General features: G+C 26.5%; 2 protein-coding genes across 4 annotated transcripts in view; one reads left to right on the top strand and one right to left on the bottom strand.

Annotated features, from left to right (window-relative positions):
• The first annotated feature begins 3,972 nt into the window (after positions 1-3,972).
• On the top strand, positions 3,973-17,595 carry LOC100198485 (transmembrane emp24 domain-containing protein 5). 2 transcript variants are annotated; one of them, XM_065797932.1, is made up of 4 exons: positions 3,985-4,272; positions 4,689-5,072; positions 11,624-11,776; positions 11,930-12,108. In XM_065797932.1, the coding sequence occupies exons 1-4, from the start codon at positions 4,135-4,137 to the stop codon at positions 11,951-11,953; spliced, it is 699 nt and encodes a 232-aa protein (XP_065654004.1). In that variant the 5' UTR covers positions 3,985-4,134; the 3' UTR covers positions 11,954-12,108. The 2 variants fall into 2 exon arrangements, with proteins under 2 accessions (XP_065654003.1, XP_065654004.1); XM_065797931.1 differs by lacking the exons at positions 11,624-11,776; positions 11,930-12,108 and adding an exon at positions 17,213-17,595 and having other exon boundaries at positions 3,973-4,272.
• A 1,334-nt stretch (positions 17,596-18,929) lies between these two features.
• LOC105846336 (DNA-binding protein RFX6) overlaps positions 18,930-27,354 on the bottom strand; it is a 64,535-nt gene continuing 56,110 nt past the window's right edge. For both annotated transcript variants that reach the window (XM_065797930.1, XM_065797929.1), the window contains exons 12-16: positions 23,018-23,112; positions 22,831-22,945; positions 22,574-22,690; positions 21,946-22,418; positions 18,930-19,928 (exon numbers count right to left, since the gene is read on the bottom strand). In XM_065797930.1, coding sequence (XP_065654002.1) covers positions 19,623-19,928; positions 21,946-22,418; positions 22,574-22,690; positions 22,831-22,945; positions 23,018-23,112 — 1,106 coding nt within the window. In that variant the 3' untranslated portion in view covers positions 18,930-19,622. The remainder of the gene's footprint in view (positions 19,929-21,945; positions 22,419-22,573; positions 22,691-22,830; positions 22,946-23,017; positions 23,113-27,354) is intronic.

Raw genomic sequence — 27,354 nt, 5'->3', positions numbered from 1 at the left:
ATGTTTATGTTTAATTAAGGTTTACAATATTGACTAATGTAAGTCGTTATTCTAAACGTTAGATCGACACTTAATAAACATAAAAAAGTTTTAAATATACATTTCAAATCAAGCGTCGATTTTTTACACAATAATAGGTCGCTAAATGTTTTATCCATTTCTCGACCGATTTCGACTAAATATTAACCTATTCTAAACCAATCTGTGTTTACTGGGATCATTAAAAATAATAAAATATATTCTACATAGAAATAATTCTACATAGAAAATGTAGAAATATTTTAATTTGATCTCGTGGGGATAACTTTTTGTTTCTCTGAGTTGGATGATGCAAGTCACCTTTGAGCATTTCTTCAAGGCTATGCATAATTGAAACACGGACTCGGTTTCGCTCACGAAAGACAGATTCAGAGGTATTCTCTTGAAACTTGCGTTCCTGAAACTATTTTATGTTTTAATATATATGTATATATATATATATATATATATATATATATATATATATATATATATATATATATATATATATCATTGCATTTTTACTAAAGAATTAAACTTTGTAATTAACAATTTGAAATCTAAGAACATACTGTTAAGAAAATACTGTTGGTTTTTACCTGTCGAGGTAGTCTGTCAATAAATCTTTTTTGAAAATCTAAGAGATCTTTAAGATCTGACTCTGACTCAGAACTGTTCATTTTACAGAGCTAATAAAAAAAAATATTAGTGTATTTCAACTACAAAAATTTGTTTTATAGTCATTTTTGATTGTAATTAATGCTAAATTTACTTTTAAATTAAAAAAAAAGCCATCTTGGGTTTAACTACAGCTTTACTTCTTTGTGGTATAAATTCTTGGTAACTAATTTTTAATACAATTCTGAAAAATCAAAAGCAGAATTTAATAACCTCACACAATACAAAAAATTTAATATTTGTATTATAATTTGTATTACTTTGAAATGCACTCTGAAGTTACTCTAATAAGAAAACAAATTGTTACAAAATGTGTTGTTCTTTGTCTAAGCATCTCTCTTAAGTATTTCTATTAACAAACACTAAAGAAACAAAGGACTCGAAATTCTGCATATTAAAGAATCTCTAAGATGTTTCAAATTTAAAAAAAAATGCGTATATGTATTCTTAGCAACTCTCTTACTAAGAGACTTAGCAAAATGTTCAATGTTGTTTGCAGTTTAAAAAAAATCTTTTGTTTTTAAAATAGCTTTATAGATTGCGAAAGTTTCCAACAAGTAAAACAAAACAAAAAAATTAATTATTTTTAGTACTTAACTTATTTTCAATATCTTCGATATAATTTTTCATTTTTAACTTGATAAAATTCAATATAAATTACAATTTTACACACTTCTCAGGCAGTGTAAAATTGTAGTTTACACTATTGTAAAATTGTACACAAAAAATCGCCGTAAACTTTTTATAGGACTGTAATTTTACAATGTCTACGATGTAGCTACATTGTAAAAATTTATATTGTAAATTCGCTTTATCGGATAGGGCCCAGAAGTAGAAGTTTATTGGCTCCCTTCCGCGGAGATTTTTATTAAACATAAGGCGCTATGATACTCTGAAAATCTCTGCGTACGAGAGCTAATGACTTCTTGATAAGTGTTTTCACTAATTTATTATTGCTCTGTTCTTTAAGAATATTGAGCACTTTGTTTGTAGAATACACTAACATAATTTATATATTTATCTCTCTCTCTCTCTCTCTCTCTCTCTCTCTCTCTCTCTATATATATATATATATATATATATATATATATATATATATATATATATATATATATATATATATATATATATATATATATATATATATATATATATATATATATATATATATATATATATATATATAGTGGGCTAGGGGCCAGCAATCTTAGGGAACTCGTTTACAAATTTAGGGGCTCTTGTGCAAGTGTAAGTTTTTTTTTAGTATTACCTATTAAAAATATATTTAAAAACTTTGGAGCCCTTATAACAGATTTTTTTTAAGGCGGGGGGGGGGTGCTTGGATCTAGTAGCCTGTATATAAGACACTGTATATAAGGTTTCTGATGAGTCTTAATTGATGAAATTAATTCTTAACTGATGAAACGGCAGTGTAAAATCAAAAAGTTTGATTAGTGATTTAAAAAATATTATAAGTATTTAAAATTGTATACAATATAAATATAAAATTATATAAAGTATGAATATAAAATTTTATTTATGTAATAGTTTTATTTAGTTTACTTATCAGTAACTAAAAGAATGTTATAAAGTTATTATATAAATCACTAGCATATGCTTATTTATTACAAATACATTTTAAAACATTGAAATAAATGTCGATTATAAAATTAAGGGCTATTTTTCTACTTTCCTTGGTGAAAGTTACATTTTTTATCTAAAGAGTGTTGGCCAGAAATCATAAGAGTTTTATTACATATTTTATGTGTTACCTATAAAATTTAAGACAATATGAGCTGTAAAAAAATTTGGTTTTTTTACAGCTCATATTGAAACGAGATATTGTGTAAAGAAAGAGGTTTCAAATAAGTTGTTTAAACAACAATGGAAAAGCTTCCAATTCGCGAGATAACCGTGAAAGCATTCGATACATGAATAAAGAATCGTTTAAAAGTTTGCTTGATTTCGACAGTGTAATTTTATTTATTTTATTTGAAATAAGCCAACTGAAGTTGTTTATAAATTTGCTTTTTCTGTAAATTTTAAACATTTTAAACGTAGATTTACAAGATTTGCATCCGGTGGGCATACCCAAATGGACCCCAGAGGAAAACCGCAGCCAAGATTCGGCGGGTTCCCGATGAGCTTCCCACTTGAGACACTTACGAGATACCCAGCGGGCATACCCAAATGGGCCCCATATGGAAACCGCGGCCAAGATCCGGCGGGATACTACTGGTCTTTTCTTACCGGACTCAGTTAACAACCCGTATGAACCCCGTACGGAATCTGTATGTCAGTGTTGGCTGGGTAATAATTAATATTAATACCAGCAACATTTTTTAAATCGTTATGTTGATACTACATTCTTCATTCTATGTTAGATATAACTGCATAAGAAACTTTTACAAATTACATAACATTCTTAGATTGCTGCTCCTGCAATAAGAGTATCAAGATTTATGATTTTCTTTTGAAGTCTTTTGAAAAAATCTACAACAGCGTTATTGTAGCTTTATACAGATCAAGATGGCTGAACACTTTCATTTAGCTCATATTAATTTCAAATTGTTAGTTTTTCTATAATATAAACTTTTCCGATTTTTCGTATAAACTTTTTGCATTTCTTGTAATTTCTTTAAAAAGTAAATTGTCTAAGACAAAATTTTTTTTTTAATTTTGTTTAGGTGCCCAAGAAGTCCATACGGCCCTATCAGAGAGCACCGCGGATGAGCATTTAATCGGAGGTTCACGTCTCCTTCCAAACCAATGTCGTAAAACATTCCCAGAAGTGGGGTTTGAACCACCAATACCTTGTTTCTGAGGCAAGTACACTATCACTGCGCCACGACTGCAGTATTTACTCAGATTTAAGTTAATACTGACATTTCTTTAAATAAAAACTAAAGAAAAGATTTTGTATAAACACAGACGGGGGTTTATTCATACATTGTTTGAGAGTTATGACTTGTACTTGTACTATGAATGAAGGTAGTCTATTACAGAAAAAAGCATTTTTTTTTTAAATTTCCTACTTATTTTTTTTCTCTGCATAATATATTTTACTGTACAAGCCAAAATCCGCAGTAGGGATATATAGTATACACGCGTAAACACCGTTCAGTTAAAATTTAAAATAATCAGAATAGTAGTAAATTATTAACAATAAAGATTAAGAACGGAATTATCTTACATTAATAACTATAAAACAAACAAATAATGTATTTATAGTTTGACAATAAACGCATTATTTTTGTATAATCTTTTTATGTTAATGAAAGGTATCTTATTGTCGTACTTTTTCGTTCTTACACATAGTAACTTAATAAAATATTATTCGTGAATTAAAAAAATTTGTTCACGAATAACCTATTCAGAAAACTATGTTAATATTCCAATAGTACAACTAAAGAAGTAATAAAGTTGAATATTGAGATAATGTTGCGTTTTTTTTTTATATTGGGATTTTTTGGTCAGAGCGTTGGAAAATACTTAAACATGGAAGTAATGGCCGGAAAAAAAGAATGCTTATATCTCTATAAGAAATATGGTGAATGGCTTACAATTGAAATCAGGGTAAATAAAAATTTTTGAAGTAAAAAAAACTATATATATATATATATATATATATATATATATATATATATATATATATATATATATATATATATACATATATATATATATATATATATATATATATATATATATATATATATATATATATATATATATATATATATACATAAATAAATAAAAAAACATATACTTGAAAATCATTTTAGGTTTTGATAGATAAGAATAATATCATATATAGTTTTTTAATTATACATAATTTACATTATTATGATGTATTACGGTATTATGATGTTCAAAAATTTTATATGGATGAGTTTTTTTTTTTAATTATCATGTGATTTAACATTTTTACTTTGAAACACACACACGCGCACACAAATATAAGTTTTTAATTTTTAAATTTATTTTTAAAGAGTAATGATGACTTTGATCTATCTTTTTCTGGACCAAATGAAAGTCATATTCTTACTAAGCAAAGAGTAAGGAACCATAAAGCTATACGACAAACTAACTCAGACGGAGATTATGGATTCTGTTTTTACAACAGCTACTTTCACTCTTCTATTTCTGTCTACTTCGATTATGATTATGAAATTGACTCTTCTGGAAATTTATTATCACATGAAGAAAAAACATTGAGAAGACTTAAAAGTGAAAAAGAAAAAATACTAACATTAGTCATGGAAAAAATTGGCATTCGTAATAATTCGATGAATCAGCAGATATTTCTCGATTCACTGAAAATGGAAACTGAAAACATCATTGAAAATAAAAATAATATTTCGAGTTATATGGAGGTAAGTAATATAAACTTTAAATTTTCAGTTTTTTAACGTTTTAAAATTTGTTTTTGTAAAAGGGAAGAAAAGATTATTTAGAAAATATAACGATAAAGATGCTTAAAATCGTGGTGTTTAAAATCGTGGTGCTTAAAATCGTGGTGTTTAAAATCGTGTTGTTTAAAATCGTGGTGTTTAAAATCGTGATGTTTAAAAAAAAATTTCTGAAATTATTGTAGTTTTCTAGTTAGTAATATGCTAAGATATATTTATATATTTATAAATAAGATATATTTATATATTTAAAAATAAGATATATTTATATATTTAAAAATAAGATATATTTATATATTTAAAAATAAGATATATTTATATATTTAAAAATAAGATATATTTAAAAATAAGATATATTTATATATTTAAAAATAAGATATATTTATATATTTAAAAATAAGATATATTTATATATTTAAAAATAAGATATATTTATATATTTAAAAATAAGATATATTTATATATTTAAAAATAAGATATATTTAAAAATAAGATATATTTATATATTTAAAAATTAAATACTTTTAGAATCATTTAAATTATTACAAAGTATATTTAAACTTTCGGTAATGTATATTGGTTTGTATATGTTTTGGTGACTTGGTTAGTCTCGAAAATGCAACCATGGAATATTATGGAGAGTTGAACTTTTACTGTGAAAACAATAAAAGCACTAATTTAACACGGTGTAAGTTACAATGTGTTACATTGATAGTGTTCTTTGCTTTACCGTAAAAGCTCTACCCTATAATCAGTTTCAGAATGACGTTAAAAAGAGTGTAACTGAGAAAAATATTTTAACTGGAATATTATTATAATTAGATGTTTTTACAGAAATTTAGTCGAAAAATATTTTTTATAAAACAATTTTTTGATTAACAGATAAAGGCAGGCGCAAAAAAACTTGCGTCACCCTTAGTAAATAATCGAAAAACACATAGAAAAAGACACAGTACAACATTGACGTATTTAAATAAAAATGTTATACTAAACAAATAACAATAAAAAATGTAGTAAATGCAAGCAGCACTTTTCAAAATTGTAGGAGTTAACTGTATTTTTAAAGATGTTAATACCATTACTTAATAAGCACCTTATGTTCGTTAGACGTTAATAAGACGTCTATAAAACGTTACATTGACGCCTTAGGGACGTCTGTGACCACTGAAAAAAGTTTTCAACTTCAAATGGCAAATAATTAAACATGATTAGAACTCGCTGAAAAATGATTAGAAAAGTTTGAAAATATCAAGTAGACATAAAAATAAGCTTGTTTTAATTAATATGTTTTTTATATTTAAGATAGGAGCCTAAAATCACACCAAAATCCTTTGTGTTAGAAGACAAGTTAAGAAAATATCTATTTACCTATAGTTAATCTAGTTAATTATTTCTTATATTTAACATGCAAGTTTGGCTAATAATTTAGGGTAAGATACAGAATCAGATGATTTTTGAAAGCATCATCAGTTATTAGATGGTTATCTCAATGTTTCTAATATTTAAAGGTTCAATAAAAAATCTTAAAAATTGCTAGGATTGAAAAGTTAACGCCATTTTTTTAAAGAAATCATGTTATTACGGGTGAATTATGAAATCATATTGATATTATATATAAATTTGTTTGTTTGAAACAATTCAAATAATCAGCGAACTAATTAAAAAATGAAGCAAATGAGTTACATAGTAAAAAAGAAAAATAATTTTAAAAACTTATGTATACTTTATATTTAAATCATCCTAGATTCTATTTTCATAATAATGTTTATCTTCCTAGATTCTATTTTTATAATAATGTTTATTTTCCTTGATTTTATTTTTATAATAATGTTTATCATTCTAGATTATATTTTCATAATAATATTTATTATACTGCATTTAATTTTCATGTTTATCATCCTAGATTCTATTTTCAAAATAATGTTTATCATCCTAGATTAAATTTTTCATAACAATGTTTATAAAACCTGAATTTTCATTTAAGTGGTTTATTTTTTATCTTTATTAACACCCTTAGCAACAACATCTCCTTGTTATGCATAATAATAGAATTTAGACTTTATAAAAATCATCATATACTTTATATTAACTACGATGAATATTCATTTAAAGGCCGTAGACAACTTTTTTTGATGTTTGAGCTAAGCAACTTTGAAACATGAAGAAAACTCTATATTTAAGTATGTTCATATATATGAGGAATGAGGATACTATGCGAAAAGTTGCGATGATTGGAGACTGGGAACAACAAAAAACACAAAACATTAGCCCCCCCCCCCCCCAGTCCCAAATAGGAAGGCAATAAGTTAAATTTGTTTTTTGTTTTTTCAATCTTAAACTCAATTTATATTCATCGACAAATTTCAAATTTGATTCAATAATCTCTTGTTAATCGGCTTTTATGACCTTATAAAGTTTACAGCCCCCTCAATTTGAGGAGTTTTAATGGAGTTTTCTTCATGTTTCATCAATGGAGTTTTCTTCATGTTTCAAAGTTGCTTAGCTCGAACATTAAAAAAAGTTGTCTACGGCCTTGAAATGAATATTCATCGTAGTTAATATAAAGTATATGTTGATTTTTATAAAGTCTAAATTCTATTATTATGCATAACTATTGCATTTTTTTTAGCTCCACTATTATATAAATACTGTATAATAAAAAAATTCTGACTTTAAAAAATTATACAAATACTGAAATATAAAAAATGTGTAATATACAAAGTATATTAAATATTTTTTGAATAGGTGGAAAGTAACGAATTACATTTACTCATGCTATTGTAATTCAGTAGTTATTATGTGAATTTCTACTTTTTAAGTATTTTTAAAATGTGAACTTTTACTTTTACTTAAGTATTTTTTTTAAGTATTTTACTTCGATACATTTGAAATCATTTGCGTTACTGAGTAAAAAAATTTATTATGTGTTGTTTAATTTCACAAGTACTATGGATTTAATTTAATTTTAGTTGATAAAAAATAGCGCCTGTTTTATAATTTTATTCGTTATAGTTTTCATTAATGTTTTAAATCAGCGGTTCTCAACCTTAACATTGCCGCGACCCTTTTAATACAACCCCTATGATACCAACTGTAAAATTATTTACGCTCATAGGCCTAAATAACTGTACTTTTGCTATTGCTATAATATAAAATTATATATCGCAATATAAATTTCCGCATTAAGGAATTATTTTCGTTGTGAAAAACTGAACATAGCTAAAGTTTTATGTTTAATCACAAAACAATGCGTAGTTGCATTTTGTTCAAAATAGATTTCTAATTATAATTAAATTACAAGTAAATGAATTTTATCTTTATGACTTGCATTTATATTTACTTTTCTATATCACGTATTCACCATATCATGTTGCATACTTATGTGAAAATTTGAAAAGCATAACGTATTATTGATAACAGCCTCATTTATAATACACTTCAAATGACTACACTCCTACAATATTCTTGCGACAGTATGTGCACAAAATGTCAATGTCAGTGCGAAGGTTGAGCCTGTTTTTGTTTCACCAGATCAGAAATTCTTTGGCCAGTCTTTGCAGGAGCACAACAAAGGTCATCTTCTGCATTTAGTCTATTTCTGTATTTAGACTTGATAACTAACAGGCTGGAAAACCCTGTTTCGCAAAGATATGTTGTTGGAAATGGAAGAAGAAGGCGCAACACAATATCAGACAGAACAGGATATGGTTGCAAACACTCGATCCAAAACTGTGTAACTGACATTATAGAGAAATCATTTTTTGCTGCATCGCTATTTATGAGTTCAATAAACTCTTCCTGCGATGTCTCAGGAACATCTTCAACTTTAACTGTGAATGGATTTCTGGCAAGTGCAAACGGGATGTTTGGTAGATTTGGAAAGTATGATGAAATTTCGTCCGCAAGCATGTGTTAATTTTTTTAATTTTTTTTTATTTACACTTTTGCCGATAAAAAAAAAAATTTACAGTCGTAACTTATAAAAAAATAATTACATGACCGGGGCTAAAAGAAGACAAATTTAGTCTTATCATTAAGCCCCAAAAAATGCGTCATTACTAGACAAAATATAGTTTGACAATAAAATATAGTTTCAATGTATATATCTCTGATATATATTATAAAAGAAAATTTAAATATATCGCGTATCGTTTAAAATTTATAGTTTTTCAAAAAATAAGATATAACAATTGCTTTGTAAAATAAAAGAAACAAAATTTATTAAAATATTAAATGACAAAAATAACATTTAAGAATGGATTTGAAAAATAAGAAGATATGATTTTATATAAAAACATTTTATTTATCAAGCATTTTAAAGTTTAACTTATTTAATTATATTTATAATACTTTTCATTGCCAATTAAGTAAAAGCAAATAAACAGTATAAAATAAAAGTAAAAGATTAATAAATAACGCAAAAATAAAAAATAAATTTCTCAAAAAGAAGATTATCATTTAAAATGATAAAAATATATGTACAATTATTGATTAATTATGTATTAATAATCTAAAGTAATTAATTAATTAAGTTTTATTAGAAAAAATTTAATTCATTTTCAGTTAACAAAAGTAATTGCTTAAGTTTTGTTTTGAATTGGTTTAGAGAATAATTAGTTTTCATTTCATTATTTAATATTATGTTCCACAACTTTGGTCCTCGGTTTACAATAGAGAATTTAGTAGCGGAATAATAAGTTTTGGATTGAATGTAGTTGTATTTTGAAAATCTAGTAGGGTATATGTAATTTATTTTTTCAAAAATTGAATAAAATAAGATTGGTAATATATTTTTATCAAGTTTGAACATGAAAATAAGAACTTGATAGAGGTTTAGTTTATATACATTTAGGATATTGAGTTCATTAAATAGTGTTTGTGTGTGTGAGAAGCGATCTACGTTTGAAATTATCCTTATAGCCTGTTTTTGTTTGCTAAGCAATTTTTTTTATTTTCGTCGCGTTAGTGCTACACCAAGCAATGTTCGCATAACTTAAGTAGCAATGAATAAAAGAAAAGTAAATGTTTTTTAAACAAGATCGATGTAATAACTGCTTTGCTTTGTACATTATACCTAAAATTTTTTGATATTTTATCTTCAACTACACCTATATGTTCCCTCCAGGTTACACAGGTTCTTTCACAGAAACCTCATACTGGCGAAGGTGCCCACCAAGAAGTTGATATATATAGATCGTGAATTTCTAACACTTTTATTGAAACCTCTCTTATAATTCTCCATCCTCTCAAGAATTCTGTCATATTTATATTTTGAATAATCGGGTCTAGCTATATATAGATCTCTTAATTATTTTCTTTCAAGTATGATTGGATTAATTAGCCTCCTCATGATTATTTTATTTAGTATTAGCCTATTCAATCAGTCCCATTAAATTTGTCGAGTGATTATTTTCGACAAGTACCAAAAATTTTGAAAAAAAACATTATGTTATTGTGAAAAAATTTGCACAATAACATCATGTTTTACATATAAGAGTAGAAACGAAAACCCCCATATTTCGATAGTCTTAGGCGACCCCTGGCAAACCGCCATTCGACCCCTGGCAGGGTCGCGAGCCACAGGCTGAGAACCACTGTTTTAAATGAAGTTATGAAGACATCAAACAAATGCATCGCTGACGTTTCGAATTTATATTCGTTTTTTATTCGTTCTTATTAGAAATTTGAAAGAAAATTGAAATCGAAGTTTTACTATGTTTACAATTAGTACTTTAAACTACGTACAAAATGTAAATTTAGTAAAGTATATAAAACTATAAAATACATGAAAACAAGAAGTTGTTGTTTTCAATTAATTATATAGTTATACTTATTTATATAATTATGCCTTATTTTAGCACGATAGAAGAAACAACATGTTTTAACTGATGAAATGAATATTAAATAATGACATATTTTAAAATCGTATAATTTGTATTAATAAACGTACTCTTGATCACAAAAGATGACACTTTTAATTTGTTAAAAATAAACTGTTGAGCGCGCTCGCAACGATTTTAAACTGTTTTAGCTTGGTTTCTTTTCACTTTTTACGACCATAAAAATTTTTTTCAGTGCAATAAAAAAGTTTTAAATCTTTAACCAATCATCGATTTTTTTAATAAAAAAAGTCGAATAACTCGACGTTCGTTTTCTGTCGATTTGAAGTAACAAGTAAAGAAATAATCAAGTTTGATAAATCAGATGCGAACCCTGCTGAATTGGAATTGCAACCAACTTCTTTTGAAGCAAACAATGAATATGTTGAAATGAGATAATTTATATGGATGGCCATATGGACGGTTAAGCGCCAAACCCGTCTATACAACAAAGTTGAAAAAAATTAGTTTATATTAAAAAATGATTTATGTAGTGTTTCTTTGCAAATAATAAAAATTTTTAAGTGCACTGAATTGCAATTACTTTTAACTTTTTCGGTTTAGTGGCTTTTGTTTAAGACTTTGCATTTGCAACTTAGCGTCAAATTATCTCATTTCAACATATTCATTGTATAGGCTGGTTTGGCGCGTAACCATCCATATTTAAGCGACCACTTTGACTACAAGTGCAAGAAGGCGACAGCTTTATCATGGAAACTGTGTTTGCTTAAGTTGACTGAAATAGCAGCATATAAAAACTCTACCTCAAACCTCCGCAAGTATGCTGAGGTAATTTAATATTGATTGTTTACTTTTATATCATTTTAACACTTTTAACACCAAATAATATTTAGTGTTTAAAGGTTTCACGCAAACGTTTTAAATTTATCATGTTAAATGAATATGACATTGGTTAAAACGATGACAAATATTTTTTTACAGAGAAAACATCCATCAAAGATGTAGGCCTTCAGTTACTTTGCGACAACAAGGAAGCGAAACCTGAAACCACCAGAAATTCCAGCAAAGCAAGGAAAAATAAGTGACATGTTTGCTATGGGTGCAAACAAACGTTTGTTACAGAAAAAGGTTGACAAGCTCATGATTTAATTTATTTGTGACGGTCTTCATTTTCTTTTGGTTGAACAGCCTACTTTTAAAAAACTTTTACATGCACTAAGACCGCATTGCAAAGTTATATCCAATTATTATTATTATTAAACAATTATCACTTATAGATTGGGGTTATATTAACTTTAATGATAATATCAACATAATCTACAACAATTCCAATTTTCTTTAATTGAAATAGTTTTAAGCGATAAAGAAATGTCATCTCCTTGGATTACTAAATGTTTCAGAAAATCGTCAAAAATTAGGCAGAAGCTATACATTAAATACTTAAATTCGAAATCAGAAAAACATAAACAAAATTATAAAACTTATAAAAACTTATTTAAAAAGCTTAGCTAAAATGCAAAAAAAAAAAAAAATCTACTATTCAAACTTGCTTAATAAATATAAGCACAACTCAAAAAGCGTCTGGCAAATCATGAAGGAGGTGTCTGGAAAACTTAAACCATATAAAAATTTACTCTCAAATTTTATACAAATTGACAACAAATTAATAAATGACTCAAATGATGTTGCATTTGAATTTAATAAGCTTTTCACCACTATCGGGACAAAATTTAGCGATAATATTTCATTCAGTAAAGATAAATCTGTCGATGAGTTCAAAACATCAATAAGCTCTAATCTAAATTTTAATGAGTTAACTTTTAATGAACTTGAGGTCGCTTTTAAGTCACTAAAATGAAATAAAACTACTGGGTATGATGATATTACCACAAATATTGTGATTGATTCCTACCATGTTATAAAAGATATTCTTTATAAAATCTTTAGAGTATCCATTGCTCTAAAGATTTTATAAAGGGTCTTTTCCAGATGAACAAATAATAGCAAAAGTAACTCCAATCTTTGAGGGATTGTACAAATATAACAAATTATTGCCCTATTTCAATTCTTCCAGTTTTTTCAAAAATTTTAGAAAGAATAATGTACAACCGAATCTACTCTTATCTTGTTGAAAATAAAATTCTATACGAAAACCAATTTGGTTTTAAAAAAAATATTTCAACCGAGCATGCCATTCTTCAACTAACGCGCAATATAACTTACTCTTTTGAAGGCTCTTGTTTTACACAAGAAGTGTTTATTGATTTGTCCAAGGCATTTGATACCAATCATCAAATCCTGTTAAAAAAACTAATATCATATGGTATTAAAGATAAAACCCTATTATGGTTGGAAATTTATTTTACTAACCGTAAACAATTTGTTTGCAGTAAAGATCTCATCTATTAATGAATACAACATGTGGTGTTCTACAAGGATCCATACTTGGTCCACTTATTTTTTTAATATACATAAATATACTTGGTCCACTTATTTTTTTAATATACATAAATATACTTGGTCCACTTATTTTTTTAATATACATAAATATACTTAGTCCACTTATTTTTTGAATAAATGATCTTCATAAATCATTAAACTTAACGACAATAAATTTTGTAGATGACACAAATAGATGACAATGTAAATGACACAAATTTGATTTTGTCTCATAAAGATATTAATATGCTTTTTACTAATATGACAAATGAATTAAAAAAAGTTTCTGTTCGGTTTAAACAAAATAGATTGTCTCTAATTATAGAAAAAACTTAATGGACACTTTTTTATCCACCTTCAAAAAAACAGAAGTTGCCTCATATCATGCCAGACCTTTTAATTGATAATATAATAATAAAAAGAAAAAAAGTTACTAAGTTTCTCGGAGTATATATGGATGAAAATTTTGGAGAAATCATATTGATAATACCTTCAATAAAATTGCTAAATGCATCGGAATTCTCTATGAAGCAAGAAATATATTAAGGAAACACCAGTAAATACAACAATATTATCCATTTATGCATTGTCATATAAACTACGCAAATACTATATGGGGAAGCACTCATAGAACAAAGCTAAAATCTCTTTACCTTCATCAGAAACACGCAGCTCGTGCAAAAATTTTAAAAATCCGTTTTTTCATACGAAACAACTTTTTAAAGAAATGAATATTTTAAATGTATATCAACTAAATGTCTTTAGTATTTTATGTTTCATGTTTAAATTTAGAGAAAATTTGTTGCCAAATGTATTACAAAATCTTTATTGTATGAAACCTAAAAACAAATATAATCTTCAAAGTAATAACAATCTTATTGCCCCTTTTTGCCGTAAAAGCAAAGACCGGTTTTTTGTTTCTTATCGAGGTCCTTATCTCTGGAACAAAATAGTCTTACCAAATTTTGATTTTTCTATTTAACTGACTCTTGCTTCATTCAAACAAAAACTTAAAAAAATTATTTTTTTATTGAAAATATCTTGATTTATTTTAATTTTTTTTTGTTTTGTTTGTTGTTGTTCTGTTTTGTTTATTTTTTGGTTTAACAATTTATCTTGGCTTTTTAACATTTTATCTTGGTTTTTAAATGTTTTTGCATATAGGTGCATTATTTTTTCACTACAGACATTGTATTTTTATTAGAAATTAACCATATATTGTTAAGGGCTACATAACAAGATCCTCATGATATTCTAGATGTCCTATCGTTACTAATGTAAAAATTGTAAAATATATTTGGTTATTGAAATATTTTTAAACGGCAAAATATTAAAAAAAAATCCAGACATTCTCTTCGGATCAGAATTAATGATGCTGCCATTCAGTTAAAGAAGACTTTGCTCTCAATCCTCAGTAAAGTCAAGTATGTTGCATCAACTACTGATTGCTGATCTGCACACCAACAAAGTTTCATAGGGATAACAGCTCATTGGCTTGATGAGGAAACCATGGAAAAGAGATCCGCCGCACTTGCTTCCCAGAGATTGATGGGGTCACACACCTTTGATGTCCTGGCAGGAACTCTTGATGACATTTATTGTAAATATAGAATAAGAGGAAAAGTGGTGAGAACCACAAAAGACAGTGGCTCAAACTTTATCAAAGTATTTAGTATTTTTGGTGAGAAAAGCCAAAATCAGGAAGCAGAGTCGTAATCAGAAAAAGATTCTTGCCACGAGTCCGAATCTGAGTACCTTGACACGTTTGACATCCTGGAAAAAGACAGTGGTTTTGAGTACCAGCTTCCTCTACATCAAAGGTGTGCATGCCATTTGTTAAATTTAGTCGCCACAGCTGATGCTGTGTCGGCTGAAAAAAACAATGACACATACAAAAGGCTATCACGAGCTGCCTTCGGGAAATGCCAATCAATGTGGAACAAGACAGGTTGGTCATACGTGGCAGCAGAAACTGTTTAAGAGAAATGCAAGCTCCAGCTCATCAGGCCAAATCAGACTAGGTGGAACTCGACATACATGGCAGTGGAGAGAATCTTAAGGATCATACAAGAAAAAGGCCCCGATACTATCAGAAATGTGTGTAAAGAATTTGAAATAAAAATGTTACACTGATTAAGTTACATAAAAAACGAGTTTTTTTATATTATTTAATCAGTGTAATCGAATAATTATAAAATATTACTGATTGAAATAATTATTTAAAGCTCCCCTTCCTATATTTTTAAAATATTTATTCCACACCTCTTTGTCCAAGAAATGTCTTGCGCTTGTATAAAACCTGTTTTTAAAGCAATGAACATTCTTCAGTCTCAGACCAACACTTGCATGAGATGGCTTCTGCCAGTGATCTTTCAGTTGCAAACAAAGTTCAGCTGCCTTGAGATATCCTCCAAAATGTGTCTGCCCTTTATGAAAGTAATTAATTGGTATTAATTACTTTAATAAGGGGCAGACAACTGTATTAATTTCATAATGATACTATGAAGTATTATTATGAAATTCTTCATACTTCAAATACTTCAAAATTCAGAAAAAAAGTTGCAGTTTCATCTATCATAAAAAGTTAAACTCATCTATCATAAAAATAACTGAAGATGTAAATAGCCCAAGTTATTATGTTTTATGTAACACATATATTTAGAACATCTATGGGTTTGATTAGAAAATTCCTAATATGTAAATCAATTATTTAACTTGCTAATATTATTGAATCAAGTGAAAGAAAGTTGTTGAAAGATGGCTAGAAGTTATAACAATTGACAAAGGTATTAGCCTACAAAGCTTATTATGAAATGTGCATTCGACAATTAGCAAACAACAATGACAATACACGGTGCAAATTAACCGGTAAAATATTTTCCTAGGGACAATAACGGTGTAAACCATTAGATAAGTTAATGAATGATAACTTAATGATTTTGGTGTAGACTTTACTTAACATTTACTTGAGCTATTTTTGATGACAAAACACAAAATGTAAACGAATCGATAATAAACCTTCTATGGATGGGTGCCCCAAAGAACTGTTTTTTTCATACAGTTGCATCAGCTATATTGTCATTCAATAATTTGGACATAAGAGTTTTTTCAGTAAAAAACTTGAGCAATCTTGAAAGAATTTTTACAACTCCCGATGTGAATAAGATAAAACTTGTGATAAGAAAATAAACGTTTAAGCTAGCGTCTTGAGTAAAAAAGCAAAAAAAGTCATTAAAAGAAACAAGTCTAAAACAAAAGTAATAATAATAAAAAAAAAAACAAAAAAAAAAAACAAGGAAAATAAAGAAGTTGATTGATGGTATAGAGTTTGATGGATGGTATAGAGGTTTATTGATAATAGAGTTTTAAATAAGACTGTACTAATATTTTTTGATTTTAATTTTTTGAATATTTTTCTTCTTGAAGTTAAGGAGAAAAATTTGAAACTTGAAAGTTTAATTTTGCAAACATTTACAAACTTTGTATAAATTAAAAATAAATTAGCTTTGCATTTATTTTTTTATCATAGTTTTGAGCAGCCGTAGTGCGGTACTCTGTGATAAAACCGTAGGTACTTCTTGGGGCATCTAAAATAAAAATTAAAAAAAAAAAAAGTGAAGCCAACTTGAATGTCTTTTTAAATGAAAATTTTCGGAGCCCCTTCTAAATTTTCCCAACTTCATTACAAGTAAACTTTTCAATGTCTCTATGTTTAGATGTTTATATTGTAATATCATAAAGATTGATGTTTATTTAAATTTTAATATTCTCGTTGTTTTTGAACTATTGAAAGCACTACAAATTTGAACTTTTCTTTATTTATAGAGAACATTTACATTGTTATCTCTTCATGCAGATCAAGTGGAAACTCATTTGAAATATTACAAAAGTAGAAGAATTCGACATTTTCATCTTCAAGAATCTAATAATTTTAATGTAATGTTGTTCTCTATCATAATATGCTTTATGATTATAATTTCTGGGTTGGTACAGGTAGTGGTAATTAAAAGTATTTTTGGAATTTCTATTGTTACGTGGAAATTTTGGCGTTATTAAAAATAGTATAAAAAATGATTTTTAAACTGTTATATAATTCAAAAGAAAATTTTAACTTAGTTCTCAAAACATATTATTTATTAAGCCAACTATTGTTCAATTAGACAGGGTATATTTGTATAAATATAATAATGTGAAGACGAATATTTTTACGACTTCGTTATTGCTTTAATCCCGAATGGCTGCTTATGCTTATCAAGCGGAAATAGAGGGTGGGAGTGGGGAAGCCAACTGATGTAGAAACTGTTAAAGTGAAGACACTTTACACTGTTTTTAGGCGTAATTTTGGCAAACGGAATTTTTTGTTGCTGTTTATATAATAAGAAAATAACTTGAAACCAAGCTGTTAATGTATTTATTCATAAAAGTTAAGTGCTGGTAAAAATATTTATTTCATGTATATTCATCAATTGCCAGCAATTTAAAAGTCACAAAAAGATTACTTATTCCTAGTTTTTGGTATCCAGGAGCTCTAAAAATTTAAAAAAAGCTTATAGACGACTAATGGGAAATTAAAAGACTTTAATGTAAGAGCAACAATCAATTTTTGAACCTGGGACTCCGGGGTTAAAAACAATTCCAAGTCATTTTTTCTTATAGCTGATCATGTCAACACGTTTAGAGTCTGGACACCAGATACCAGGAAAAAATATAGATATAAAGATTAATGAGAGAAAAAATATGAAACAAATAAAGTTATGTACGGACGAACTCGTTACATCATTTTACACCAATTGTTTTGTTAATTTCTAGTTCTCCGGATTGATTATTTAATACGTGTCAGTTATATTCAGCGAGGTAGCTTTTTATTCGCTACTACTCTAATTGATATTATCATTTTACTGATAGTAAACTTCAAACTTATTAAAAATAATTTTGAAGAAATTTTTTTTTTTCAACAGTTGTAAACTTTATTACGTTTTCTTACAACAAAAACGTTTTTCCCATTCCTAATGCTTTGACATTTACTTAAGGTAAAGAAGGAGCCGTAAATTTCCTAGTTAAATACTCTTCCACCGTACTCTGTGATAAGACCTTAAGAACTTTTTGAAGCTCTTTAATAAACACACTCACAAAATGAACGCTATATAAATAATTTAAAATCAGGATATTTTTTCAGTTAATTTTAATAAAGAATGAATTAGGGCAAATCAAACGCAGATCATTCAATTAACTTTGTTAATTAAACAAGTATAGTAAGGCAAACTAAATTTTGTTTAAAATCTTGCAAAATTTATTTTGCAAGATTTTAAACAAAATTTAAATTTAAGCAATTTTAGAAGCGACTTTTTCGTCTCTTCTAAAATTGCTCTCAATATGTCAGATGTCGCAACATTTTATACGATGCTTTCACGCATCTTTTTTTTCAAGAAAAGCAAATCTTTATTATACGTTAGCCAATTTAATTTTATATATACATAAGTTCGAAATTGTTACATATAAACAGCTTGTTACATGTATAATACAAATAGTAAGTAAATATTTATACACAACTATAAATATTCTAATGAAAAAATTACATTTCAAATTAAATACTTCAAGAAGAGCCTGGCAGTATTGGAATATTAAATTCGCTATGCATTAACGTTTTATTGTGTTGGAATATAAATTTTAAGAGTCACCAATATATTATAAAAACATTTTTAAATTTTAATTTTGAAAATTGTTAAAAAATTTAAACAAATAAAGAATATTATTCATAAAAAAAGTTTAGATTATATTATAAAATAATATTTTCACTATGTATTACCAACATATGGTATGAGGAAAATGAAAAACAAAAACGTTTCATTACATAAGCTCACCGTCATACATAAGTTTCATAAATATTTACATAACCTCACGGTTTTTTTAGCATTAATTAGCATTAATTAGCTTTTTACTGTTTAAACTTTAAAACAAAGAGACTTCACGATGTTCTTAAACTGAACATTATATTTTACACGTTATCTAATATGCGAAATATTATAAATAAAAACTATAAATAATATTTTGAAATATTAGATAAAATACTTTTTTATAATTTCATTTTAAATATTCTGGTTTTGTTTGTAAAATAAAAAAGAATTCAACATTTTTCCGATACACAACTTTTTTCTCTGGAAAACACAATATGAAGCGGTTTTTTCTTGTTGGGAAAATAAATTAGGTGTCAAATTAAGTGTCAACAAAGACAACATTAAAAAGACATTTCTAAAAAGCTAGTCGTATAGCTGAAATCATCGTCATCAATATTTCGCCGTAAAAATACCTCTTCAATACTCTGACCCGTAAAGTTATCAGTAAAGTTAAACTGCAGCGGTGTGCTTTGGTTAAATTCTTCAGAAACCGTTATAAAATTGTCATTACTAGCAGATTCGTTATCAAACGAAAACAAAACATCACTGTTTAGAATTTGACTGAATGAATATTGCAAAGGATTGTTTTCTTCATCGTTGTTGCATAAATGAAAGTCTTCGACTAAAGTCTTTTCTTGACTCAATGTCTAAAACATAATAAAAAGAATAAATAAATTAAAGTAAATAGAGAATTTCCAGCAAGATTTTAAAAACAATTTTTTTGAATTTAATTAATAACTACATTTAAAATTCCCTACATTAATAAAAATTAAATACATTATAAGTCACTAGGGTAGCCTAGTAGGTGGTTAGTGGAATCTATTTATATAAAAGGATGGCTAAAGGTTTTAAAAAACGCCTTTTTGATTTTTAAATTATGGCGAAATCCAAATTTGTTACTTTTATACGAAAACATTGAAAAACTATCAACCTCTTTAATAAACTTGATATGCGTAGTTATTTCTTCCGTTCAGAAGAAAGTTGTAATGAATTCCTCAAATAAAGAGCAAGTTTAAGATTTAATCTAAAACCTGATTCATAAAAAATAAAACAAATGTGTGTGTAAACTCTGCTGATGTGTTGTGTTATTTAGAGAATATACATTAATCGAAAATTAAAAGAACATAAATTATTTTATTAAAGAGTATATTTTAGAGTTAACCTGGGAGTCCAAGATAAATTCCTTTCCTCTGCTATAAGACCACACAATGAAGAGTTTCTTATCCTAATGTTTAAGTTTTCTAACTCAGTGTCTTGCCTCAAACGAATTTACCTCAAATAAATTTAATGATCTCATCATCTGAAAGACTCATCGTCGTTGAAAGAAAAGATCAAGACTTTTCAGTTGAAGCTATACCTCAGCTATTCTCCCAAGAAGAGCTAAATGATCTAGTTAGTGGAGAAATTAAGTTGGTTTAGGGAAGATACTGCATCATGATCACAAATGGATCATTTGTGTTGACTTGAAGATGGTGCATTTTCTTATGGGATGGCAATCTGTTTACACTAAATACCCATGTTTTCTCTGCATGTGAGACAGTGGAGTAAACCACTATATTAAGAAAGTCTGGCCACCACCAAAAAGTATGGCTCTATGTAGAGCATATATTGAAGAACCTTTAGTTGAGCAAAAGAATCTTATTTTCCATATTTTTACATATCAAACTGGGATTGATCAAGCAATTCGTTAAATCTCTCGAATAAAATGGGGAGTGCTACAAATATATCTGCAGTAAATTTCCACGTTGATAATTTAAAAACTTAAAGTGTTGATTTTTAAAGATCTGTAAGCTCTTGAAGAAGTGTCACCAACTTGATATCAAGTTTTTGTGATAAGTTTTTATGGTTTTGTAGTAAGTTAACGTGAATAATGCTCTTTTTAGTCATCTCAATCCTCAAAATCATAAAAATGTTAGTGAGGAAAAAAGTGAACAATTCAGGACATCAAGGAGATGGAAACTTTATATCAAGGACATTGGGATGCTGTGATGATGGCAGACTATTGCTAGTATTTAAAACGAGACACTCCTGTTACTAAACATTCTTGGTCAGAAAAAAATCATTAATTTATTCATTTAATTTTCTGTAAAACTTTTCTATCTTATCTAAACTTTATTACTTTTAATTTGTGTTATTTGTTTTGTTTCAGATTTTTAAATCAATAAAATATTATGTTACAGATAAAGTTTCCCCCAAAAAACTAATATTAACATTGGTAAATTGTTGAAAATATTTTTATAAGCATCTACATTTTACAATCATCTACTAGAGTCAAAATTTGAGGTAAGAGAAGTAAGAAAGATAAAAACTGAAGTCATTTCAAATTGAACAGGAAAAATTATTTAAGATCTTACTAAAATATTGAAAGCACCAGACCAAAATTATTTTTTTTTGTTGCCCAGTGTTATATATAATTTTATGTGATAGTTTATAATAATAAATTTTAAATAAGTTACATTCTTAGAATGAGTGCATTCATTAGAAATTAAATATTTATATATAAAACCAACAAATATGTTTGTTAGGGTAAATGTTGAAAATGTCATATCAATCAAAAGAGAAATTAAGAAAATTCTCACATACCAACAAATATGAAAGTAAAAAAACAACAAAAAAAAAAAAATATATATATATATATATAAAATAGATATAAAAAAAAACAACCTGTGATAAAAATATTTTTTGAAGAAGTTCACTTTTATTATCTACTATGCTCATCGAAAACTGTTCTACACCACAATTTCTAAAATGTTCATCAACTAAACTAGAAACATTGCTTGTTGGTTCATTACAAACTTTCTTACGCTTTACTCCTTTACTTTTTTTTTTAGGTTGATCTGTAAATATTACAGAAACATTAGTTGAAAGATTCTCTATGGGAGAAGAAGGAGGTGTTAATGTAATTAAACCATCAATTTGTTGGGTTTCAACTTCTCTTCCAGAATCCGGAACACAACCAACATATAAAGAATTTCCTTTCAAATTCTGTAATGAAGCAATTGGTGGAAGAGAAGAAAGATTGGGTGTAATTTTGATTGAAGAATTTAATGAGGAGCAGGTTGATGGTTTTTCTCGAGGCGCACCAAATTTTGACATAGTTGCAAATTCAGACATTTTTATACATTTATCACCAGAAACTGAAATTATAAAATATTAAAAGTTATTAACTTTAACATAAAATCATAAAACATTCAAAGATAGTAAAATATTACCTTTAAAAATAATGTTCATTTTTTCTAAAAGAAAATATTTAATTATCATTAGACTTGTTAAAAACTCCAATCCAATTTACCTTTAATGAGTTTTTCAGATTCTTGTTGTAAAGAAAATTGTTCTTGGTTGGAAAGTCGAGTTTCAATAATAAGAAGCAAGTACTCATCCAACATCATTCTTATTAAATGGAAAGGACCTTTTGAAATTGCATCAAAAAAAATATTATATATAAATAAAGCAAAAACAATAAGCAACAAACAACAACAAAAAACAACAACAACAGACAAACAACAAAAACAAACAACATTAATCAATTTTAATTTTGAAAATGTTTACCATATGTTCTCGAGTTATTTAATGTCAACATATGCATAACTCTTGTTCCAAAGAAAGACCAAGACAAAAGAAACTCTTGGGCACGCAATTTAAAGGAGTGGTCAGATTCACAATACTAAAAGCAGTAAATACTTATATAAGTTATCCCATACAATAAGCATAAAATTTAATAATAACTATTAAAAACCTGGAGTACTTGTGCTTTAATAATTCTTTCTAACCAATCAACATACTCTTCAACAGTTGCATTTTGCTTCAATAATTCTCTTAATTCAATTAAATCTAGGTTAAAAATAATATATATATATATGTGTGTGTCTATATGTATATATATGTGTGTGTGTCTATATATATATGTATATACATATATATATGTGTGTGTATATGTATTTAAAAATTTTTTATTTATTTAGAAAACAAAATTTAAAAACTTAAAATGGCACTCCTTGCATGTTTTATCTACTTGTAAGTTGATAAAACAGCATTCCTTGTATGTTCTACCTATTTTTCAGTCAATTTGTCATCACATTCTGTGTAAGATCTACTGATTTGTCAGTTGTTGTAATAAAAAAAAAATTTCAGTCTAGTTGCACTTTTGTAGTTTTTTAAAAAATAAACACATTTTTGGTTGGCATCATCAGTTCAGGACAAAATTTTTAACACAAAAGTTTCATCATAACAACATAGAAATGAGGTTGAAAAAAAGTCACCAAGCACAAACACTTTTAGGCTGACAGGCCAACATTGCTAAATACCACTCTTAAATCAGACTGTATACCTAGTTATAAAATATTCAAATTACTGATAGTAAAACAAGTTGTAGTCATATGACATCTGCTATTATAAAATTCTTCTTAAATCTTATATAAAATTAAATACAAATAAAATTGAATTATGAAAAATTTTCCATATTATGCGCACAAAAAACAGAAGATGATAATAATAAATAATAGAGCTTTAAAATTTGACCTTTTTTTGAACTAACTCATGGGGAAAAAGTAAAAATTTAAGAAACTTTATAACTTTATAAGTTCATAAGTTTATGACTTTATAACTTTTATAAATTTATAACTTCATAACTTTATAAGTTTATAACTTTATAACTTTTACATTTTTATGTCTAATTTTAATGTTTTTATGTTTTATGTTTTTCTATTTTATAGTTTTTCTTCTTATTTTATTTTTTTTTTTTGTTGTTTTATCTTCTTTCCTTTTTTAAGATTTTATTAAATCTGCATAACCATATTTGTTTTTTAAAAATCTTTGTTTAGGTTTGTTTGCATATTGTTGGAATAAAATTTTAATTGATTTCCTTCCTGAAAAAAGCAATATTATATTTTTTTTAATAATATTTTATTTTTTTAAATATCTTTATGACTATAAATAATTAAAAACTTTGTTATTTGTGTGGTATAAATTTAAATAATTTCAGTATATCTTTCTACCCCTCTGCTTTGTCCAAATCTTGACTGAAATGTCAATAAACCAATTGTTTTTATTGAAATAACTATTTATTTATTTATTTATTGATTAAACAGTCAACAGAAATTATAAGAAGTTTTAAACTAGTTTTAAAATTACAAAAAAAATTTAATAAATTTTTTTTGTTGAAAAAAAATAATAGTGAATACATGTCACAAAATTCAGAAATAGCTGGTATTTCTATAAACTTGGTGACTAGGTTAATTTTTTTTGTGTGACTATTTTAAAGGTTCAATGATTTTTTTAAATTCTTAATGCTATCTACATTTTTTAAAATAGGAATTTTCTTTTGTCTACAGACAGTTACTCTTTTGTTAGATAAAAGTACAAGTTTCCAAAAAGACAGACAAAAAAACATTCTAGAATGGCAAAGGAGTGAAATAATAAACGTAACATTATAAAATGTAAATAAATAATAAATAAAATAAAACATAGTAAATTTCATACAATATATGAAAATCAATTTCTATAATATCACAAATCAACTTGAACATCAATTTCTACAATATTACAGAACAACTATGAGCACAAAAGCAAGTATATGTAATGCAAGTATACCATAATTAAGTTTACATATGTAAACAAAAAAGAGTACAAACATGTAACAATCAATTGTTTATTTCTGAATTAAGTTTTTACATTTAAGGATGTTTACAAATAGTAAATTTACTAATCTAAAGTAAACACCTACTAATATTAATAATATCTAATTAAGTAATGTAAATATTTAAAAAAATAACAATAAGCAATAGTAATGATAACAAAATATATTGTAGAAATTAAAAAAAAAAAACTAATATACTATAATATACAATACTAAAGACAACAAAAATTGATTAGAGAAATTATAAACATTAACTGCATTTTTTTAATAAAAAGTAGAATAAACTGGTTTTAAAGGTTGAGAATGAATGAGAGCTTTTAGTTCATAAGGAAGGTTGTTCTGAAGTTTTAATGCTTTGATATTTTATATATTTATGCCCCTAATTATGAGAGCGGTGTTTAGAGACAGGTTTAAATTACTATTAGAAAAAGGTCATAATGAGTGTTGGCACTTTTGGAAAATGTGTTGTGGTTCCAGACAAATTGACAATTTAAAATTTGAATATAGTCACATAGTTTTAATACTTTGGAAGTTAGGTAGAGAAATTTAGGATTAAAATTAATATTCTGGAAATAAATAACTTTTAAAGCCTTATTTTGGAGGTGGGATTACCTAATAAGAGCTTGTTGATGGGACTGCCCCCATACTTGGCATGCATATCTAAGATGTGAGCCAAAAATAGCATGGTATATGTTCAAGAGAGTCTCAAGATTAACATAATGGCGAATTTTGGACAACATGCCATTAGATCTAAATAGTTTCATTGCTAAGTCTTTACAATGGGATAAAAAGCAAAGATTTGAATCAATTTTTATACCAAGATATTTAATTGAGTTAACAGGTTCAATTTATTTGCCACTTAATCTAAAGGTCATATGTTTATAGATTTTTGTTTTACTTAATTTAAAGATAATGAATTCAGTGTTATTAGAGCTAAAAAGTTTGTTGGAACTAGATTGGCAAGATCATGGTTAATGTGTTTGTTCATTTTTTTAAGGGATTTAATAATTAGCATTAGATTAGTATCATCAGCAAAGTGGTAAACAGTAACAAACTTAATGGATTTATGAAGATCATTAATATAAAGAAAGAAGAGCAGTGGTCCTAACACTGAATCCTGAGGAACACCATTAGAACAATTTACAAGGGTAGATATCTGGGAAAATACCACTTTTAAATTCTTTTATTTTAAAGTTATTGATTTTATCTTTATTATTTATTTAATTTTAACTTTTATTGCTTTTAAATACAAAAATGGATTCAAGTCGCTCTAAAAATTTTGACATTTTTAAATTTAATGATTTTATACTTAACAAAGAGTCCAATCCGGATCAAAGTTATTTTAGTGAAACAGATGCTTTACAAAGCAACTGCAGCTATTTTTATACTTTTGAAATAAAAAAATTTCTTGAGCGTGATTATGAAATTTAATGCAATTCATATAAATATAAGAAGTTTAAAAAAAAAATTTGAAAATCTTTGCAATAGTTTTGAGGAAAATCTAACTATTTTTAGTGTAATTTGCCTAACTGAAACCTGGTGTAGTTCTGCTGACTCAAATTTAGATAATATTTTTAAAATATCGGGCTATAATTTAATTTCATTAGGGCGGAAAACAAACAAAGGCGGCGGTGGTTTAATTATTTATGTAAAAGAAAACCTACGGTATTTTGTTAGGCATGACATGAGTATTTCTGATGTCAATATAGAGGTTTTAACGATTGAAATATTAAGCAATAAAACTAAAAATATTGTAATTAGTTGTTGTTATCGCCCACCTACTGACGAAATTAATACATTTAGTTCATTTTTACATGACGATATTGTAAATAAAATCAACCACGAAAAGAAATTACTTTACATATTAGGTGATCTGTATTTAAATTGCTTTGAGTATCACGTCAAAAAAGACCTTAATGGGTTTTATAATGGTCTATTTGAAAATGGAGCAGTTCCTCTAATAAACAAACCAACAAGAATTACTTAAACAACAACTTCCTTAATTGATAACATTATAACCAATGATATTTTTAATAATTCGCTTAAAAAAGGCATTATTAAAAGTGACATATCTGATCATTTCCCTATTTTCTTTTCAATAGATATTTATGCGAAAATTTTATATAATGAAAAAAAATCATATAAAAAATGACTTTTTCATAATAAAAATCTAGAATCTTTTAAATATCAACTTTCTTTAGTTAATTGGGATATTATTAACTTTTCTGAAGACATTAATTTAATATACAAATCTTTTTTAAAATTTTTTTATGAAATTTATGACATCAATTTTCCCAAAGTAGAAATTAATTACAAACATAAAAAAATTAAATCGCCATGGATTACTAAAGGTATTCTAAAATCATCTAAAATTAAACAAAAACTTTATATTAAATATTTAAAATTAAAAACAAAAACTTTATATTAAATATTTAAAA

Source organism: Hydra vulgaris, chromosome 05 (genome assembly GCF_038396675.1).
Source record: "Hydra vulgaris chromosome 05, alternate assembly HydraT2T_AEP".
NCBI classification, from domain to species: domain Eukaryota; kingdom Metazoa; phylum Cnidaria; class Hydrozoa; order Anthoathecata; family Hydridae; genus Hydra; species Hydra vulgaris.
The sequence above is the reverse complement of the archived record's forward strand: the minus strand, read 5'-3'. Positions and strand labels throughout refer to the sequence as shown.

Excerpts from the sequence above, each read along its gene's own strand:
- LOC100198485 (XM_065797931.1), top strand. The coding sequence starts at position 4,135 with ATGTTGCGTTTTTTTTTTATATTGGGATTTTTTGGTCAGAGCGTTGGA. Across the intron at positions 4,273-4,688 it reads GGCTTACAATTGAAATCAGG|AGTAATGATGACTTTGATCT; the intron begins GTAAATAAAAAT and ends TTATTTTTAAAG. Across the intron at positions 5,073-17,212 it reads ATATTTCGAGTTATATGGAG|AGAACATTTACATTGTTATC; the intron begins GTAAGTAATATA and ends CTTTATTTATAG.